This window comes from Ictalurus furcatus, chromosome 24 (genome assembly GCF_023375685.1).
Source record: "Ictalurus furcatus strain D&B chromosome 24, Billie_1.0, whole genome shotgun sequence".
In the NCBI taxonomy this organism is placed as follows: domain Eukaryota; kingdom Metazoa; phylum Chordata; class Actinopteri; order Siluriformes; family Ictaluridae; genus Ictalurus; species Ictalurus furcatus.
This window is the reverse complement of record NC_071278.1, coordinates 10,746,969-10,768,649: the sequence shown is the minus strand read 5'-3', so window position 1 is coordinate 10,768,649 and position 21,681 is coordinate 10,746,969. Positions and strand designations below refer to the sequence as shown.

The window sequence follows — 21,681 nt, the reverse complement described above, 5'->3', positions numbered from 1 at the left end:
AGTTCCAACGTCGCTCCTGTGCAGTGTGTGTTTTGGTGTGATAGCGAGACTAGCCAGACTGACTACGAGCTTGTCAGAAGTACGGAGGTTTGATGGAAGCAGTCCAGGTGTATTTACAACCACGGACATGATTCTGTCTCCACACGTGAACATCTGGATCATTAAAAGGTGTGTGTGTGTGGGGGGGTTAGGGCTTTGGGTGTTTGGGGAGGTGAGTCTGGAATATCTGGAGAGTTGTATCGTTAAGATTTAATGAACACCTCCATAAATTTTTATTATGCTCTTCCTACCAGCAGATTACATTCAAACAAAAGCTGCTTTCCCGCACTGTAAGCTGACCCAAGGGACCCAAGATGATTAAAGCGTCAGCTCTGAAGCATGGGCCCCCCACCCTACTACCACCTTTTTTTCTCTCCCCCCCCCTCCCCCATTTATTGCCCGTGTTTCATCAGAGTACTTTTCTTCCTTCTCTCACTTTTTTTTTTCGGTTTCCATTAGGAGGATGAAATTAGCTCTGGAGCCGTGGCGCGAAGTCTCCGGCCCTAACAGGCCGTGCCTTGTTTAATTGCCTATATCTTAAACAAATAGGTCCTCTGGGAGGTCTCTGTTTAGTTTGTAATATCGCGGATTTGATAACTTGTCACCTGTAATTTGAGCGGAGACTGATAGGACGTGACGGCAGCTGATTCGCAGGGCCACGGCAGTGAAGTTTCCGCGGGCACGGTGCTTTGCTTCTCATTAGTGTGTGGCAGACTCTCTGGGCCTATGGCTTCACGGTGCACTTGACAGACAAATAATAAGCTGTCCATCAGCTCTCAAGCTAGTTACATAGTTTATGCCGAGCGAGCCTCTTGATGTTTTAAGATGATACCACTCTCAATTACAGCCGGCTTATCACAGCAGCCTTATCTCGCACTTAGTCCCCACTTTGCTGCTCTTATCTCAATGTCTTTAGTATTTTCATTATTTTAATGGGATCCATGAAGTAATGGAGTAGATTTCAAGCATCAGATTTAGTGCTCAGTACAGGCTGATAATCTGGACAGGGCACAAACTTTTTTTTGTGTGCTTTTTTGGCCATTTATAACGAAGCGGATTCAAACGAATTTCTCTCCAGTCTAGAGTAGATGTTGGCTCTGCTCATTATTTAACCTTATGCTGATTTAAAGTTTGCATTGCAGGTTCATAGTAAATTACAGATGAACTAGTTAAATGCATGCAGCATCATATATAACGGCCGTAGTAACTCACTTTTTAATGCCTACTGCAGTTTTACTATAATGACTCTGTAATGTGGAGGATTGCCAAATGAAATTACTACAGACAGCACTGGAGAGTTAGATATACTGTACATGCTTTTGTGACCCAAGGCGCTCAATTTGCACATGGATCTCGAGCCCCTAGCGCCTTTAGCTTGCACATGAGATCATCATTTTTTTTTTTTACTTCAGTGACAGTTCTTGGCTTTCCAGAAATAAACAAGGGCCAGCATAATTAAATGGACAGTTTTGATTTGCAGTTCCGTTTACAAAGCCACAGCTCCATGGTCAAGGAGAACGAAGCAAAGCCAAGCCATGCTCAGGTTTCTCCAGGTCCCGCTTGGCTTGTCAGTCACATAGCTGTCGGAGGAAGTAGGTCACGGTGAGTCTGCGACTGCAACTGCAAATAGGGAAGCCAGCGTTTCGGTTTTGATGTTCCTGCTACAAAGGCCGAACGAAAAACAGCACGTCCAGGGTTGCGTTTGTGCGTCTGTGGTATTTATAAGGGAAAAACAAGGCGGCGTGATTGGGATGTAAAAATAAACAGACATCTGTTTTGCACGAGTCAAGAAAGCAGGGGTCTCTTGTGGCTTTCACGGCATCTGACGGTTGCTCGAGGAGTTGACAATGTCTCCTTTTTCATCTTTTCTTGTTTTGTATTTTTTTTCTCTTTATTCCGCCTCCAAAAATGACTCAAATTCAGCATTTAACATCTATTGTGTGAAAAAGTATTAGAACGGATCTCGTATTGTTGTCGTAATGTGAGTCATCCCAGCTAATCGTTATATTTAATCCATTACATTCTACAAATTACAAATGGTTTCCTATTTTTTATTCAGTAAAGGTTTGCATGTGCAAATCATGATAGCATTTTTCTTTGCATCTGCAAAGAAAGAAACATGTAATCTGATTTAATCATGGGGAATACAGAGGATCTTGCACATAAGGAAAACAGCATGTCTGTTTGGAAAATTTCTCCTTAATGAATAAGTAATTTGGAATGGGTTTTTTTTTTGTTTGTTTGTTTGTTGGTTTGTTTTTTACCAGTGCGACAGTGTAAAACACAACGCAGTGAAAATATAAAAAATAGTCATTTAGCACCTGTAGTGCAGGACCGAAGGCCGAATGAATACAACCGGAGGCCAGGTATTAAATTTGCATAAACCAAAAAACAAAGCATAATATTTTATTAGAGTTTCTTGCAGTTCGGTCTTATTATCTGAAAAACATGAGAAGAAATTATCACTAGCAAAGTTGCTTTGATATTCAGGATTTGCTGCACATTTGCACCTTTGGGGCCAACAGTATTCATTCAGTGAGAGCCTTATTTGCTTATTTGCACATGTTATTGTTGTGTTGTGTTATTTTTTATTCACACTTTTATGAGCCGTTCAATGCATCTCACCGCCTTTAATCAGTGTTATACTGTTGCCTTTGACTTGATGGAAGTTGTTGCTCGGGATTATGACATTTTTGACCTCCGTGCGTCTGAGCTATAAAGTTGGGGGGGGGACACGGACACCTCCATGTACGTCTTTTCTTAGCAACAAGCTAGCCAGCTAACTGCGATGAGTGAGAGTGATGTATATTTACCTCCTCAAACCAGTGAACTGTAGAGTTACAGGATGTGTTATGCATTCAACAAACAAATATCTCTGTATGTTGATTGATCTAAAGCTAATACCTGTATGTACATACAGTATGACTTATTAAAAAGTAAGAAGCGCTAATTTGTTTAACGTTGATGCCGTGAGCAGCCATGTTGATTTGACGTCACTCGCTGAACTCGGCGTCGAGTTTCACTCTTCCAGTACGTTCCTAACAATCGGAATATGTTGTGGCTTTTAAGAGCAATTTGCAGCAACGAACACCTCATATACGTAATGTTTCCTCACTCTACGTGGCACTTATTGTATGTAAATCATTTGTAGTACACCGACTAACAGGGTGCACTGTTTCTCAGATTAGCACTATTTATTTGGCATTTTAGCAAAACTTTCACGTAAAGGAGGCACGGACAGAAGCAAGTGCAGGTATGGCAGTTTAAGTCCAAAGGATAAGGCAGAAGACAATAATCATGAGCAGGCAGAGGTCAGGCGATCAGGCAAACAGCACAAACAGGGCAGGGCAAAGAGATGAAGCCATAAACGTAAGCAAAGTTTAAAAAAATCAGAATAAACAGACACTGTATCAAGGCTTGATAACGGCAGACACAGAAGGCAACTGAACGTATACTTCGCCAAGACGCCAGGACTCTTTTATGTGTGGTGTGATTGTGTGTGAGATTGGATACAGGTGTGCTTGATTAGAATGAAGGTGAGTGTTCTGGGAATTGCAGTCCATCTCGACCATGTTTGTAGGCCGCAGTGCAGGATGGGAAATCGAGTCACTGGTTTGCTGTGATATGACAAAAACATGGCCTCAGTAGTCAGACATGTTTGTTAAACGTATCTGGTAACTGGTGAGACTGGTGAGTCAGCTTGTCATTATCACTATGTCTCATTTCATGTCAACAAACAGACAGTAGCTGTCTCACAGTAAAGTGTCTGAATTCTTCCAGCTGGGGAACACAGCTGTATGCAGGCCTCCTCCATATTACAGGAAGTCCACCATCGCATGGCATTATATGTTAATGCGCTAGCAGGAGGTCTGGCATCAACGTGCGTTTTTATTTCTAGAACGCACAATAAGACATTTTACCTCTCACTCTGGCATCTCTGGATAGATATATATCATACTGTACGTTCACAAATAATGGCCTCGTCGTACATGGCAAATGAGCTCTGGTGTATCTAACTTGCATTGCGCAGAGGGGGTTGTTTTATGATTATGGTAATACAAGGTACAGTGCCAGATCTGTGGTGTAGGTAAGCTTTGGAAGTCCTCGTCTTGTCTAATCCAGTTTGCTGCAGCGCTGAGGAAGCAGCTCTTATCTGTAATTATAATGAGCTATGTCATTAGTGTCAGAGTAACAGAGCAGAGCTGGTACACTGAATCAAATCAACACAGGTTTGCCTTCTTTCATCACATTTGTATTCCAGTATAATTGTGCAGATCCAGTGGCATTGACGTTTAAGTTTGTTCTTGTTGTTTTTTTCTTGTTTGTTTTTCTTTTTTTATTCCAAGTTTTATTCGGTTAATACTATACTATTAAACATTGGATGCTCATACACTCGGTTTGCTCTGTCTTCTTTTGAACGTTCTCGGGATTCGGCTTGTTCGTCTTGTCATTTGGGTCCCCGCTCTGTATTCGAAGGCCGACAGCTGCTGTCTCCTTGTGCTATCTACTTATCTGAATTACCTTGCCAATGCTTTTCTGAGAGCCATTTTGCAACGTTATCTGAACAATGGCAGTTAATGTGACGCCTATAAAAGAGCACTTGCTGTAATATTATTGGTATTTGCTGTTGAGTTCCGTCCCAAGGACGGCCGTACAATAGAATATCTTGAGCCTGTGATGAGTTTTGGAAATGGATTTGTAAAGAGCGTTGGCAGTGTGCGACAGCTCAGATACCCTCAGAGCCAATGGAGGTGAGCCATTTTCTGCTTATTTTCTAATGATGGCAGACTTAGGGTTATGTAGGATATGCTTCTGTGGTGTCCTCACAGCCCATTTGTGGTTTTGAGGGGACTGTCTGCAGATATTATTGCTGCGAGGAACTCTAGCGACACATCTAAAAAAAAAAAAACTAAAAAAACAGACATCCAGAGCATTTCGGTAATTCAGCTGATGACGACCATCCTGCCACTGGTAGATGGAAAGAATGTGGGAAAGGAAAAGCCTGGAGTCATTACCCTTAACGCTTCTTCCTCTGCTTTGATCTAAGCAACTGGATTTGTTCTTAAAACCATTGTAGTAGATGACTTGGAATCTATGAAAGCATTCATGACAAACAGTGTGCTCTCCCTTTTAATTTAGCCACCAGGAGCTTTGGAGCTTTATGAATCTTTTCTTTTTTTTCCTCCTGACTCTCATCTTCCTGTGTGGTCATAAAAAGAGGCAGGACTGTTTCCTTTTTTTTCCTTCCTCCATCAACTGGGCGCATGGCAGCGTGTGATTTGCCGCTGGCTGCTACCCGTTGGGGCAGGAACCATGTGGTTAGCATATAGACAGGAAGTCCAGCATGGCTCAGTTGTGTGTGTGTGTGTGTCTGTGTACGTGTGTGGTGTATATGAGAGACAGAGAGACCAACCAGAGAACATCTCACAAGGCTTTTCCTTTACCCAACAGCACTGTACTCCATTACTAATCCGCTCTCTGGAGAGCAGCCCTCCATCCACTGGATCGTTAACCTTTTGCAAAGTCAGTGGCTCTGTATCCTGCCCCCCTTCCCTTCCCTTCCCTTCCCTGCCTGTAGGAATCCCCTCATCATGCGGTCAGGAAGCACAGACTAAAAGTAAGACTGAAAACTGAAAACACATGCAGCCTCTAAATTTCACCTCTATTCCCTGACTTTTACTACCTTACTCCTGTGCAAATGAGATGCTAGAGGATAAAAGCAAGATTGTAAACTGATACTAGCGCGTGCGTGTGTGTGTGTGTGTGTGTGTTTCATTTTTTTTTTTTTCAATAAAACTTGCGGCTTTTAATTAAAAAACTAAAAGAGTCAAAATGTTTACTTTTTGTTCATACTGAAGCGTAGGCATAGCATTAATTAGCTGCATTAATAATTATGCCAGTGGACGTTCCTTGCAAGAATAGGAAGAAACAATAGTAAGAGTGTGTGTGTGTTCTTTGTATGTGCGTAAATCTAGTCCTGCACTGGTTTTTTTTTACATACATTTCTCTCTAACTGACACATCACACTTATAGTTGGTAATTGGTTGTTTTCCTACACAATATCGAGTCTTTATGATTATTTCAGTCATTTTGGCATCCGTGCTGAGCCAAGTAAAGCATCAAAACGTGTCAAGCTGTTGCTGGGATCATTTCTAGAAGTGTTTTAGCACAGCCCTGTAATTATTGCAGGGCTTTCACTATTTTCATCTTAGTTTAGTTCAAATTTTAAAAAATAAATAAGTCTATTCAAATGTTTATTCTTCGTGTGTGTATTGCGAAATAAAACCGAGCCGCACTTAAATATGAAAGTTTCTAGGGAATATCCGATGCCATGTCCGCTCAAACAGCTCTAAGAGGTGAAAAACGATCCATACCGCACCACCACCACCACAACCACCACACCCCACCCCACACCCCACCATCCACCATCCACCCTCTTATCTGTGTGGTTTAATTTCCATCACAGTCCACTCCTGTGCTAGGCTTGTAATTTTGCAGGGAGATGGAACTCTGTAATGATGTCCCTGGCGAGGAGTGTGCAGGATGAGAGGAAAAAAAAAAACTCTTTAACATGGGAGATTGGTATATAGAGGAGTGTAACATTTAAGCCGGCGAGATTTCCAGCAGCTCTGTCTCCCTTCTACACCCCCATCCTACCCCCATGACTACTACTACGAGGGTGGATGCGCCGAATAGATCTTGCGTTGCGAAGAGAAGAAATTATCCACTTTATTTCATGTGGAGGTTATTTTAAGACCATCGAGGCCACCGTATGTGTTGTGCTACAATCTAGATTAGTGAAGCATAATGCTTCAGAGAAATCACTCACGGAGCCAAAAAAAAACCCCCGAAAAGAACAGGTCGCTGATGAAGGATTTCAATGCCTTTCTTTGTAGTCGAGTGAATTGTGAACAGGCTCATCTCTTCATTTGGCACGGGTTCGATAGGCAGGCTTGTGTAACTCTTAAAAAGCAATTTCACTCCTTTTAAAATGATTACAATTTCGCACAAGGCTGCCTTGAGCTTGAAGAGCGCTTTTCCTTCTAGTAGAACAGAGCCAACTGTCATCTGTTGAAGCTGTGCATTAGACCAAATGGATAAAGGCTAATGAATGAACTGCAAACATGCCTTTTCTCAACACTGAAGTGAGTGAAAGCAACGTTTTGGTGGTACCAAAGAACTAGCACTACTGTTCCACTGCCAGCCTTTCATAAGCTTGTACAAAGTGTATGTAATTAATTTGTGCTAAAGCGCTTGCTGTCATTGTTGTTTTTGTCTGATGTTGCTTTCAATTTGGAATTACTGATCGCCTCTGTATATAAGTGGAACTTAAATTGACAGTCTAAGGTGGCAATTTGAAATAAAACCCAAAAGGCAAGCACTTTTTATTATTATATATATTATTTATTTATTTATTTTGGTAATTATATTAACGTCTGAGAGTTTTGGGTTTTTTTTTCGTCTCAACAGGAAGCTTTGCACCAAAGCTCTACAAGAGCACCGTTTTGTTTTCTTCTTACATTTCATATAATTTAATTATGAACTACAGGAAGAGTCTATTCACCTTTTTTACTAATGTGATCAGCGATGAGGAATTACTTAACTATTCAGTTAGACACTTGATGAGTTGTGTTTCTCTCCAGCTGTGTGCTCGGATGAAGCAAAAATAAATAAATAAATAAATAAATAAATAAATAAATAAATAAGCAGAAAGCATGGTCTATGCCAGCGGTCTGTTTGGGCATACGGATACGTGTGTAAGCGTAGTTCTTTCTCCAGCAGCAGAAGTGAACCCGGGTCATAGTGGAAGCTCCTGTTCTCCAGGTGAAATGCCAGCGCTCTTTAAAGTTTACGCGCCTGTCCCATAGCTACGTTCTGGACTGATTGGCACTGAGCGTTGAAAAGGTTGCTGAAGGTCCTGTACTCTCGGAGGGGATTTATTCTTTTTCAAAATCCATTCTTGGCTTTCCGGTCTCTTGTACATGCACGGAAAATAAGGCCAAGTGTTGATAAACTTCGGGGTGTCGTGGGGTGGAAGATCAATAGTGATGACCGAGGGATTTTTTATTTTTTTTAGGGCCGAGAGAATGGAAAAGTTGTGAAACAGGTAGGGTTGTGAATAAGAAAAGGGGAAGATGTCAATCGATGAGGAGGGTTTCTGAGGGGAGAATAGCAACGCCCCCTGGCCTTGTGGACAATCCTTAAGAGTTTTTTACCAGCTTTCCATGCTTCATCCATTATTCGCTTTGCCTGCTGTCTTGCTGCACTTCATACAAGTCAGAGCTTTTTGCACCTGCTGGAATTTAAAATGCAATCTTTTTCTCTTAAAGAATGTACTTTTTGATTGACTTTTTTTTAAATATCCTCTCTTTTCCGTGACTTCCTTCTGTGTTAATTGTAGTTTTGTGGTATAAATATTAGAGATGCACCGATACTGAATTTATCGGCCGATAACCGATAGTTCTGCCTTTTCTGCCTTCTTTTAAATGAATAATAGTAAATTCCACAATTCTGAAAGAAATGCAAATAAAAACATTATTCCCAACAAGTTGTTTGACAGTAACTGGTCTCATAAACACAAAACACGTTACTCTAATTAACATTAACACATTAACACATGAACTAAATTCTGAAGATTAAAGTAAGATTATTAACTTATTGAATGTTATTAATTCATATTAACATTGACTCAATTCTAAATCCTCCTGTTAGTCTCACATTCACTCTCCACAAACAAAAGCATTTCTACGTCATCATTAACATCAAACTGGTCATATATAATATCAACTTTTTTATATATTAACATTAACTGGATATGAAATACACTACTCTACAAATATATCTTTCTGTGCAATATATATACTTTTTTGTCAATTCATCTTCATTTAAATCTTTCAGCAGTGTACTGGCCCTTTAATTCAGCTCGGGCAGCGCGGAAAAAAGAAAAAATTAGACCCGACACCGAAACTCCCGCTTCACTGCTGCAACATCCGGTGTAAAATTTGATCAGTGCAGAGATTACAGAGATTACAAACTGCAGTTCTGTCAACATTCCACACAAGACACATCTTCTTTACACACAGCACGAATACGGTGTGTTTTCCCTGCCCTCTTTTGATTGACAGGATATAATCGGCCCTGATCATCAGATGTTTTTAAACTACCGGCCGATACATCGGTGCATCGGTGCATCTCTAATATATATTACGCTGAACTGAAACATGGTGATGTATGAATTTATCAACTTCGGGGTGTCATGGGAATAGAAGATCAGTAGTGATGACCGAGGGATGTTTTTTTTAGGACCGAGAGAATGGAAAAATTGTGAAACAGGTAGGGCTGTGAATAAGAAAAGGGGAAGGTGTCAATCGATGAGGAGGGTTTCTGGGGGAGAATGGCAACGCCCCCTGGCCTTGTGGACAATCCTAAAGAGTGAACACTGCCTCCTGGAACTTTTGGGAACTTAGTTTTACAGACACTGTTTTTAACGAGCTTTCCATGCTTCATCCATTATTCTCTTTGCCCGCTGTCTCGCTGCACTTCACACAAGTCAGAACGTCGATGCTTTTTGCACCTGCCGGAATTTAAAATGCATACAGACGCCATCTCTTAAAGAATGTAAAGAGGTGGTGGCAGGGAGATGAGACCGAGTCAGACGGGGATTATCTCTATGACTAATTTAATCACAAGACTTCTGAGCTGCTGTGTTGTGTATCCTGCCTTTGTATTGAATGTCAAGAAGAAACCTGTTGATTGACAGTTCTTAAAGTAGCCCATGCAACAGATCATGCTTTTATGAGCCTGTCTCCCCCTGTCTATCCTTATTGGCATGCAGCAGTGCTTGAGATTTTGCACTGTCGCGAACAGGGAACGGCTGTCTCTCTGTACGCCACGTTTCATACGCCGCATTTAATATTTCCCTTCAGAACTTCTGCTGTAGCTTTTGACTTTAAAAGCAAAAGACTGCAGGATTTTATGCAGTCAAGAACAGCTATTATGAAATTGTCTTTTCTGTATTTAGATGGAGAGGTTTTTAGTAGCTGAGTTTTTAGTAGGGTGAGAGTCCAGCTTTCAGACTGGCACTGCTGTGCCTCTCATTTCTCTTGTAAAATAAATAAATAAATAAATAATACAGATGAGATGTGAATTTCAAAAGCAGCAGTTGGGCTGCTTATCCTGCGTCAGGTACGCGGATGCGGATTTTCTGAAAGTTCATGCCAGAGTACAACCTTCCATCATCCCAGCAGGTAATCTGCTTTTCCTGAGGGTCTGGACTGATCAGGAAAGACAGCACTGTTACTTTCACCAGCCTACCAGCCACAAGTGGAGCCAATCAGACACGTTAGTGGAATCAAAGCCAGTATTAGTACTGCTTTTTCTGTTCGTGATGAGTGTAGAGAAAGTCATGGAAAAGCTGGAGTAATCACAGGCCAGTGTGCTCGTGGGTCTTTGCTTGGACTTGTTGCTTGATTGTGAGGTTTGAGGCAGAGGAACTCTCCCAGGATGACTCTAGGTCGAACACAAGTGATCATTGCTTTTTAATCCTCCAAAGCCCAAGCGATGTCGACGTGCGCCACTGATTGAATCGAGTCCATCCAATGCTGGCCCACATTTCCCCAGAGGTAGATGGTGAAGGAGGCATGAGAAACAAAACATCCTAACTGATAGTGAAGAACAGACAATGAATACGGATCAGCCCCAACGTCCTGCTGTAACCTCCACAGACATGCATGGGAGTCTGGGCCACCGGCACTGTTCACATGCATTTATGTAGAGTGTCTCTAAACAGGAGCTGAGCACCAAGTTCTGCCCCCAGGGCCCACCGGCAAGGCAAAGGCCACCCAGCCCAGTGGAGCGCTCTGCCAGGCCGATCACCTGGCACAACAAGTGACGCAAGCCTGCAGGGCCACGGCCTCCTCAGCACCGGACAGCATCCGGAATGGCCACGCCACCATCTTTATTTACCAAGCCAACACACGAGAAGCATGAGAGGACAACAATCTCACCAGCTGTCACAAAATTGCTGTCTTCTATTTTAATTGCAGTCAGTTGTGGCTGTTGCCTGCCAAAAAAAATCTTAATATTGGCAGTGTATGAAATGTAGAACAAATCAAATAAAAAAATTTAAAAACAGCCATTAAACAAGGACAACTATGAGGTGTGAAAGTACCAAAAAAATAATTGCAAAAAAAACAACAGATAGTCAAGGAAAATGCAAGTGAATCCAAAAAACATGTCATAACTAATCGTTTGATTCGACAGTGTTCATAGATCATTTGATTAATACAGAACTCATCATTTAATCACTTACAGTGTATAACAAAGCAAATAATCAAATTGGCAAACTCTTGAATTATACAATACCACAGCCTTAGCAAAAACAACTCAAAGTATTTTAAAGAGTAATTTACTGTTTAATTGACTTTTTTTTTTAAACCTCCGCTATTTCCCATGAGCACCTTCTGCGTTAATGGTAGTTTTGTGGTATAAATATTAAGCTGAATTGAAGCAACATCATTTTTCTTTCAAGCCTATTATTGTCAATAGTTTTGTTGTTTTTTTATCGGCGTGTTGTTCCATGCAGTAGATCTTCCAGTGATCCCATTTGCTCAGTAGCCTAGCAATTAACATCTCACTAATCACTGGTCCTAGAGGAATAACAGACTACCGACTGGCCGCAGCCACAGAATTAAACCGTACCGCCAGCCAAACACGGCTCCATGTAATCCTAGTGTTTAACTCGAACCCTCCAAGCAGCGACTGACAAATATTTGTCTTCCAGGCATTATCTGCAAGAACACACACATCGCTCTCACAGCAACATTTTCTCCTCTTTACGGTACGCTGTTTGATTTCAGGCTCATCTGGCCAGGTTTGTCTCCGACTGAACTTTGCTCCTTGAAGCACCCCTGACCCTAAAGTATTGCATATTTCATAGCTTTAGTGCTTGTTTTCTTTCTTTTCTTTTTTTTTTAAAGCAATCTGGCAGATGTTCTGCTGTTCGTCTCGTTTTCCCACTTAAAAGTGTTATCAGATCACCTTTCACGCTTCACGTGAATTCATTAGGCGCTGTCTAAATTAAGGCCAAAGCACTGATTTAGGAGGGAAATAAACAAGGACAGCTTTGCAATTTAAGGCCCTTCTGTTTCAATTTACTGCCTCGCAAATTTCTGCCAACCTCCGGTGGCTGTCGAGCCAAAATGTGCCACTACAAGCCAGTCCAACTTTGATGGGATATTTTCTTTCCAGATAGCAGCCTTGTGTGGAAAAGAATGACACATGTTATCACTGGGTTACATAAAGTCTAGTGTGTGTGTGTTTCTTCTTTTTTTTTTTTTTTTTAAATCTAGATCTGATATTTCTTGTCTGTTTAGAAGTTTGCAAATTTATTACCCATATTTATTGACGGAAAAAATACCACTTTTATGATGTAGTCATTTTTATTTCAAACGTACTCACTGTATTGGCTGGTATTTGTCTCTTTTTTGCCTCTGCTGCCGGACAGTAAGCAAGAGGAATCGTGGATCACGTGGTAAGAATCCTTGTTTAAGAATCCCAACTTTTAGAAATATAGCAAAAACTTTTTTAGAACGATACCAAACCAGGGACTTTACCTCGTCGCTGGGGTGGAATCGTCATGGGGACGCTTTTTAAAAATATATATTTTTAATATCTATGTTTTACCTGGGAATGTGCATGTAGTGGACCTTTTATCAGCTTTTAGACTTTTAAACCTTTAAAGTTAAGGATTTCAGAGTTTTTTTTGATTGTTGCAGTCAAAAATGCTTGATTTTTTATTTTTTTTTGCTGCTGCTGCTTTTTTTCAAAATGTGCCATGCGACTTGCTGAGATTTGTGCTTTAAAAAAAACAACAAAAAAACAATTGCACAAACTTGTTGTGCACGGTCTTTCACAGTGATGTTTGTTAGTAAATGAGTGCTTTTAACTGTACTCGTGTTCGACACACGTGAATCGAATAGGGCTTTGACCGAACGCACGTTGTGATGACGTTTTGTGTGCATTTCTGTGATCGCAAAAAAAAAAAAATCATGAAATCCTGGAGGGACTGAAATGTCTTAGGCACTCTAATTTTAATAATAATCATCATTTTGTCTTAGTTGTTGATTTTCTGACTTCTCCATTATTGGTTCAGCAAAAACATTTAAGCTGTCTGAAACATTACGTTCCAAACCAAAATTAAATGTTAAAGGTAACATATTATATAAATATTACATAAAGACCACTTTTCAGACAAAAAAACAACAACAACAACAAAAACAAAACAATGCTGGCTGTCAGGGATTACCTGAAAAAAAGAAAAAAAAAAGACTCTCCAAGATGCTTAGAAAAAAAAAACCTACCAGCCAGTTTCCTTTTAAAACAGTACAAAATGTACTGTACCTGAAAGTACTGATGCATTTTTAAAGACGAAGAGGTTGTCATGTCAAATATTGACTGTTTACTGCTCTTTAGAGAATTTTCTTTTAATGTAGAAAACATTTACTCGCATTATTTTTCAAGCTATTCTTTTTGCTTCCTGGTCCAATTATATCCGGTAAATTCTCTTTAAATGTACACTATATTCACTTTGTAGATGAAAGATACTACATATACACAAATGATGTACAAAAAAAAGACGAATCCTTAATGCTACGACAGCGGTGAAGGAAAATACCATTAGGATGCTTTATTTCTGAGAGTGAAGGTACATTTATCCTTCTCATGGTTCATTCTTTAAAATGTTATCATGCTGTTCGCTTTATATTCCAGCGATAAACACAATGTCGGGTCTTGTAGTGGTTTGCTTCAGCCCTTCGTGGTCATGCTGATTTATTAAAACATACTTTCAGAGAAACCTGATTAAAATCCACTTGACTGGTATTGCTTCTTCCCTACCAGCACCACATGCTTGCTGCTTGTTACTCCGAAGCTTTTTGTACACTCGGATAATTAATGTGTGACTAATCTGGCTCTATTGGCAGCAGGGGCACGCCACACAGAGAAATTGTCTCCATATTGATTGTTCGCCAGAGACAGACTCGAGGATTAGAGTAGACGGTCTTGCATATTTTTTTTCTATACCCCGAGTAAACAGCCAGGTTTCTGTGCAGCCTGGTGCGGAACCTTCGAGAAAGTGAGAAGGGCGGATCAAGAGAGATCAAGTCATTACTAACAATGCAGAAGTATGACCCACTGTGGAAGCCATGCAAATACGGTTTCAACAGAGTACAAATGCACCTAGTGCAATTATTTCACAACAATACATACCAAAAAAAAAAAAAACATAAACAAGCTCATAGACCTGGATGATCTAGCTTAATATTCATGAGTCATTATATTTTAGGAAATTATTGTAAATGGAAAACAACAGACTAGTCAGGAGGCTTTGGGAGGAAAAGACACAGTCTTTGAAGATAAGCTTATATCTTTTTTTTTTTTTTCAGAGCAATCTTAAAGTAGCTATATCTGATGCCTTCTGACATAGCCTGAGATCACAGAGCTTGGGAGATACTGCTGTTAAACACATCCCTCGTGACTCCTGCGGCTTTCAGAAGGCATAGGCAGTAAAAACAGACGCGCCGAGGCGAGCCAAGAGGAGAAAAATACTCCAAGCTGCCACTTACTTGAGAGCTCTCCTGCCCAGTATGGCAAGAGCACAGTGCTTCTTCTCAATAGGACCAGTTACCAGGCGTCTAATAATACTAATATGTGTGGTGCAAAAAGTCGTTGTGTCCACATACGGGGGCAGATGGATTCTCAGGCGCTCAGACCTGGACTGTTCGTCCCACCCTGATGCACTGGAAGCGCAGGTTTTTTTCAGCACGACATTTCATAAATAAATAAATACAAAAACATATTTTCTCCCTGGCTTCAGTTTTCTGTTCATAATATTTTTGCACTGTGAAATATTTAATCCCAGTCATTAACCGCGTGACTTCAGTTGAGAAGTCAGGGATCTATCAGTAGTCTAGAACGTGAAGCAGATCCATGGTACCTAACTCTGTAAGTACTATGCTAATGGCAAGGATTTCCAACACCGAGCTGATACGAGTTTAACATTTTAGTGTCCCTTGTGTTTTACCTTGGTATAATTTCGACTTGTTTCTGCTTGTTAGAGGAATTGCATACAGATGTAGTCAATATCACATGGAACTGGATTTCAAGATCCTTTAAAGAAAGCAAGAGAAATTGCCATGTCCTCATTTTTAACATATTCTTTGACTTAATTGATGTATTTAAGTGTGTAGAGTAGTGTAGTGTTCATGCCTGATAGGGCTGAAGCAGAGCAGAGTGATGTTTGAATAGGTTATGGGCTGGATACGAATGAATTTATTCATCAATTGTTTACACAAGAAATGTAGTAGTCATGAAAAACATATCTCCTGAGTTTGCGTAAATTTCCATATAAAGGGGACTCACGAATTTAAACCTTGAGTGATCAGCAGCAAATTGTGAAAAAAAAAATTGTGAAATGTAAAACCCAGTCATTTCATGTTAATGAACTGAAAGAAAGAAACTGAAAACAAATCCATAAATTAACACAAATACAAAATGTGTGTCTACGCGTGCTCCGCTTTCTTCACCATTTAATTGTCATTTTGTCCTTTTCAGCTCTGTGAGCTTTGCCTTTTATGGAGTTTTGTGGGCGTCACTAAATGCAAATCAGCTGTGCTGTGAGCACACTTGGTTATTTACGGCTTAGCTGGCTTTTAATCAACGTGTGTACATGAGTACAAAAGAATACACGGAAGATTTTCTAGAACTTTGTGGAGTTTTTAGTTCAGTGATCAATTTTTACTAAAAGATTGATAACCGAGGCCAATTGTACAACTCTAACAAACATTACTAGAGCCATAGTGTCTAATCAATCCCTGCTTAATTCCCAAATTCAAGAAAACACTGTTTGTCATAAGACTCCCGGTGATGGAAAACTGTGAATGTCATTTGAGGATGTGATGGTGGTCACGTAACGTGCGTGTAGAACCAGATAAAGCAGGATGGACGTTCGTGAACTTAACGTTTCTTACGGGCAAACCAGAAATCATCTTCACGATCCATAGCATGGGTCAAAGAAACTGCAGGCAGCAACAGAAAGGGAACATCCATAATCACTAACAATAATAAGCAATAACAGACACAAAACACTAAACTAGGGAGCTAAGATTGCTGGGAAGCATTAACAAAGGAACCATGGAAAACACTGTCTCAGAAACACACATGCATGAAACAAAACTATGCAAAGACACACAGAACCATGACGGTATAAATAGACAAATGAATTCGGAACTAAACAGGTGGATGCAGTCATATGACATCACAAGGGGGCGGAGACAGGTCCAGGAAGTGAAAATAAAGATTGTCACAATAACTGCACACAAGGGGTTTTGTGATAGGTGAAGTACATTCGGTTCCTTGGGTTATTCTACCACAGGCTTTTATACATCGTATTTGATATACAGTTACAGATGAAATGGTTCCCAGCATTGAGCCTCATTTCCTACCTGTTTACACTTCTTTTATTTTCATTTTTATTTATTTTTACTGTGATCGGATTCAACGTAATATGGCCTCAAATGCCTTGTGGCTTTAACACAACCTGCAGCTCTGTATCTTATATTTCTTTCTAACACAATCACTTTGCAGGTTGTCTTGTTATCTTTTGTTTGATTTTTTTTTATGTTTGGGTGCTTTCTGGGTCGAGCACTTAAAGCATAAGATACTAGTGCCTGGTGTTAATCAGAGGAGAATAAAAGAGAAAACTTCAGCTCAGTTACAGCCGAGTGCAAGAGTTTGCATCCCCCATAGTGTCTGAGTGATGAAACACGTACCTAATGTACCTCTATTTATAACAACACGGCCTGAATACTACAGTACTTCAGCCTACGTGAGCGTATTTGTTTACTAGTAAGCTCAAATGTCCACATCTATTTTGACCTGTTCTTATTCGATGGCTTGAATGTAATGTGCTTCGTTAACATGTTTACTTGGTTAAGTCTTGTTTAAGGCGTGAAAGGTTTGTGGTAAGCAGTCAAGAGTCAAGAATGTACAAGGGGGCAGGGATACAGCGTTCAGAAAACCTAAAACAGGAAATAATGGTATTTCATAAAGCTGGAGAAGGGTATAAAAGTGTACTGAAGTGTTTATAGACACCATTACCAACAGCGAATACCATAATTCAGAGTTAAGAGAGCAGAATTGGCCATGCTCTTTGGTTAGAAGGGATTTTTTACAGTTAGTTACAGTTACGTTTATATAGCGTTTTTCTAGACACTCAAAGCGCTTTACATAGTATGGGGGGTGGGGGTGTCTCCTTAACCACCACTAGTGTGCAGCATCCACCTGGATGATGTGACGGCAGCCATAGTGCTCCAGAATGCCCACCAGCTACTAGTGGAGAGGAGAAGAAAGTGATTCAAAGATGGGGATTATTAGGGAGCCATGATAGAGAAGGGCCAATCAGTGGGGGAATTTCGCCAGGACACCAGGGTATACCCCTACTCATGACAGTACTATCTCTCCCCTGTAAATCACTAGCCACTCGCAGGCATCTGTATGCGGAAGAGGGCAGATAGCACTTTCGTACGTGTGTTACACCGTCCTGTGTTGCAGCATGAGCAGCAGTTCGATCATCACATGCTCATTGCTGATTGAACATGGCATATGACTATCAAGAGGAAAAAGAATAAGACTTTTTCATTTGGTTATCTAGTTGTTATCTGGCTGTTTTAGTGAGAAGCAATTCCTTCTTCTTTCAGCATACTCATATTACTGCCATGTAAAGTTGAGAACCTTTCTAAAATCTAAAATACAAATGTCCTTGATAAAAAAATAAGCATGAGTAAAAGCATTATTAGATTCAAGTTTAGGCACATAATATCCCTTTCTGTAAATATCCTCTAGCTCTCTGTTTCTTTTTTGCTGTCTCTCAGACTCACACGTGTTCTAGCCAATCAGCAACATGCATATGATGTTTAATAAGAATCTACGCTTTCCATTTTGAGTTAATGTTAATGCTGCGTTTTTTAGTTTTGCGTTTGTGATTTGTGATTTGCTGTTGCATTAAGATTCGCTCTCTGGGCCAGCATACACTGCCAGTGTATATGGAGCAAAGACGTAAAAGAGGGAAAAGTTGCCAGAATTGTTAGGGAGTCGAGCGCAGATTGTATGGTAAATGTTAAGAAGAAGAAAAAACTCGACGGAAGCTGTTATGTTTTAGACACAAGGCAGCTCGCTTGGCATATGCTGAGGAACACACCAACATGCCACTTGGGCTCTGTAACAGGATTGTGTCGTACTGAAGCTCTGCAGAATTAATGCAGTCCAGTATGAACAGATAATCAAGATTGATGGTAATTAATTACTTGATTGCCATCAATCAAGAAGTTCAAAATGAAACGTGGGTGTATTCAGAACAACTCAAAACATAAGGCTAAATCAACAGAAAAATGGTTTGAATATAGGAAAGTCAAAGTTTTGCCTTGACCCTCTGAGTCTCCAGTCCTTAGTATTGTAAGTTGTCGGATTGATTTGAAGACAGATGGTCAAGCAATCTGGCAATCTGATATGTCGGGGAAAACTTAGTGAACGTTTAAAACTGAGGAAGTGGTAAAAGCAGGAGGTGGGTATGCAATGACTAGAGAATATTTGCAACAGGTTATTCAATTGAATGTTTCACTATTAATATTTAAACATCGTGACATACAATTTCTGACTATTTATGTGTCTTCTGATGAAGGAACATCTCATTTCGTCATTTGAAATGAAGGGTGTGCAAACTTTCACACGCTTCTTTACCTTCATTACACGGTTAGTTAAAGTCAACATCAAAGGCTAGATTCAACTCTATAAGAAACAAGCTGTACAATTTCAATATTTTCGTGGTTCTCCAACGTCCCTGATGCAAGAACGAATTTGATTAAAGAGTCGGTCTAATTTTTCGCAATTAGAATACAGATTGACTTGGCACGTATTAAAAAAATGTTATAAAAAAAAAAAAAAAAAGACATTTTCATGCAAGAGTGATTCGGTCGGAAAGTCAAACGAGTAGGGAGAGGACCCGGGCCCTTTGAACCATGGCGCAGGACCAGTGCCAAGAGACCAATTATTCAAAACATTCTCTTCTGAGCAGGACGGATATGAAACAGCTCATCAGCTCGGGCTCTGGGGCAACTTACTGTGACACAGCAGTATAGTCAACATGTGATGGCTTGGATTTAAAGAGATTTGTTCCTTTTCTCGACTCTGCATTGTGGAATTCCTTTCATTTTTTTCAGATGTGTTAAAGTCGGCCGTGCTGTGTGTGAAATACTATTTGTAGATTTCCAGGTAAAACCGACTGAATTAATACCACTGCCGGTAGAGTCTGTTTTAAAAACTAATGCCTACAGTATAAGTGCAGAAAGCTTTTGAGTTTCTTCCTCACTACACTCTCCTCCTCTTCAACTCTGCCCACTGATAGACGGGGAGGCCTCTGTGGACCCGGTAGCCCCAGTAATAGTGATCCCCCCCAGGAATACAACTGTAGTGGCAGGGGTGAGCGAGGCCATGCTGGAGTGTGTCGCTAATGCACGGTGAGTAAAGCATTAGAGCAATGCTCTGGCCTTCATGTCCATCCTAGCCCATTTGCTTTAGGTGAGCAACCGACGCTCAGAATAAGCCATTCCTAGCCCATTAAATCTCATACAGACAGCTTGAACATTTCTTATATTATAACCTCTTAAAAGGATGAACTTTGAAACTCCAATCTGATAGGCTTACTTTTAAGTAGAACATATGCATCCCACATAAGAACTGAGAGATCTATTGCCTCTTAATGGCCATTTGTTGCTGGTTGGGTTTTTACCTTTGCTTTTTTCTGTCTCAATCTCTTACCATCTCTTAGTTTCCTTTCCTCTCGCTGTGTTTTTCCTCTCTCTCGCTAGGCCTGTGGACAAGCTGAGTTTGGTGTGGAGGAGGAACGGTGTGGAGGTGGCCAGTGGCGTGGGCTCTTTCGGTCGCCGCCTGACCATCATTAACCCCACCACGGTGGACATGGGACTGTACGTGTGTGAGGCCTCACTGCTTGACAGCAGCGTCAAGCCGGCCGAGGCCAGAGCTTTCCTCTCTATTATAGGTATAAAATCTTTTTTTTTCCCACCTGGTCTTTCTAAAATGAAATTCTAATGATGAGCAGAGTATTAGTGACTTGCGTGTCATTTTTATATTGCTCCTTATCTTCCCAATTTGGTCATTTGGCGAAATTCTCCCCTACCAACCGAGGAGGGTGGGGCAAACATGGCAGCTCAACACACTCGGAGGAAAGCGCTACCCTCCATCCTCTTCTGCATACCTGAGCTCATAGATGCCCACAATGGGATAGCTTTACTGTGATTGACAGGGAAGAGAGAGTAACACTGCCCCTCCCACCTGCAGCTAGTTTTGCTCTTTTCTGTTGCGCTACTCGGGAGGCCTTGCTTGGAATTTCCATCCATCCATCCATTTTTCTTACCACTTATCCTACAAAGGTTCACGAGGGCAGCCTGGAGCCTATCCCAGGGAACTCGGATCACAATGTGTGGGACACCCTGGATGGGGTGCCAATCCATCACATGGCACAATTACACACACATTCACACACTACAGACAATTTGGAAATGCCAATCATCCTACAACACATGTCTTTGAACTGGGGGGAGGAACTCTGAGTACTTGGAGGAAACCCCAGAAGCACAGGGAGAACATTCAAACGCACACAGGACCGAGGTGGGATTCGAACCCCCAACCACGGAATTGCGAGGCAAAAGTGCTAACCATTTTAACCATATTTTCTGACTGTAGCACTGTTTTACTACTTAAGCATCCTTCATAATAAAGTATTGCGCAAAAGTGCATAAAAAAAGAAGGAATCAGCTAAGAAATCTTTAATAAGCGATGTCTCAGTATTTGTATAAATTTAAAGCACATACAAACAGCATTAAAATTACAACCTTTTAGATCTATGACATTCATTGCTCTGTTAGTTGAATTGCTGATACTTTATCTTCTTACTGAACTTTATCTATACAGTTTCATATGAAAGGGTTAGCACACTTCATTATCCTTGTACGAGTGAAACTGGAAAGAGGTATGCGTATCATCAGAAGTTCTATAAGTATGCATATAAAGAAGCAGATCCGCAGGAGGGTGAGTCATGGATATTGAGGTGGTACAAGATGATGAATGTGGCCTGTCACTGTGACATCCCTCATAAGTCTGGCATTCAGTAGTTGTATGCCTGGTTGTCATGCAAGATGCAGGAACCCTAAATATGCATTTATTCAACTACTTATAGATGTAAAAGTCCACTTCAGCACTCTTGCCATCAGAGCAAGTGACATGGTACGGCTTCTCACTAGAAATGCACTCAGAAAGACTGTCCCTTAAGCTTAAAGCTTTACAAAAGCAACAGTCCTCGAGGGCTAGATATCCATTAGGATTCTGAAAGACTCCTCGAACCTAAAAGGAATAAAAATGGAAGAGCGTTTTATTTTTTTTATTTCCAGAGAGATATAAATCTAATTAACTTCAGGATGGTAAAGCTTACAGAATACAGCAGAGCTTAGTAACCATATGTTGGGATACCAGAGACATGGTTTAGAGTAGTAGTTGGAGTGCGTTGATTTA

The 21,681-nt window shown here is 40.7% G+C and overlaps 1 protein-coding gene across 2 annotated transcripts in view; it reads left to right on the top strand.

The window, feature by feature from the left end:
* sdk1a (sidekick cell adhesion molecule 1a) overlaps window positions 1-21,681 on the top strand; it is a 275,242-nt gene that overhangs the window by 163,753 nt on the left and 89,808 nt on the right. For both annotated transcript variants that reach the window (XM_053612689.1, XM_053612688.1), the window contains exons 6-7: window positions 19,499-19,610; window positions 19,962-20,152. In XM_053612689.1, coding sequence (XP_053468664.1) covers window positions 19,499-19,610; window positions 19,962-20,152 — 303 coding nt within the window. The remainder of the gene's footprint in view (window positions 1-19,498; window positions 19,611-19,961; window positions 20,153-21,681) is intronic.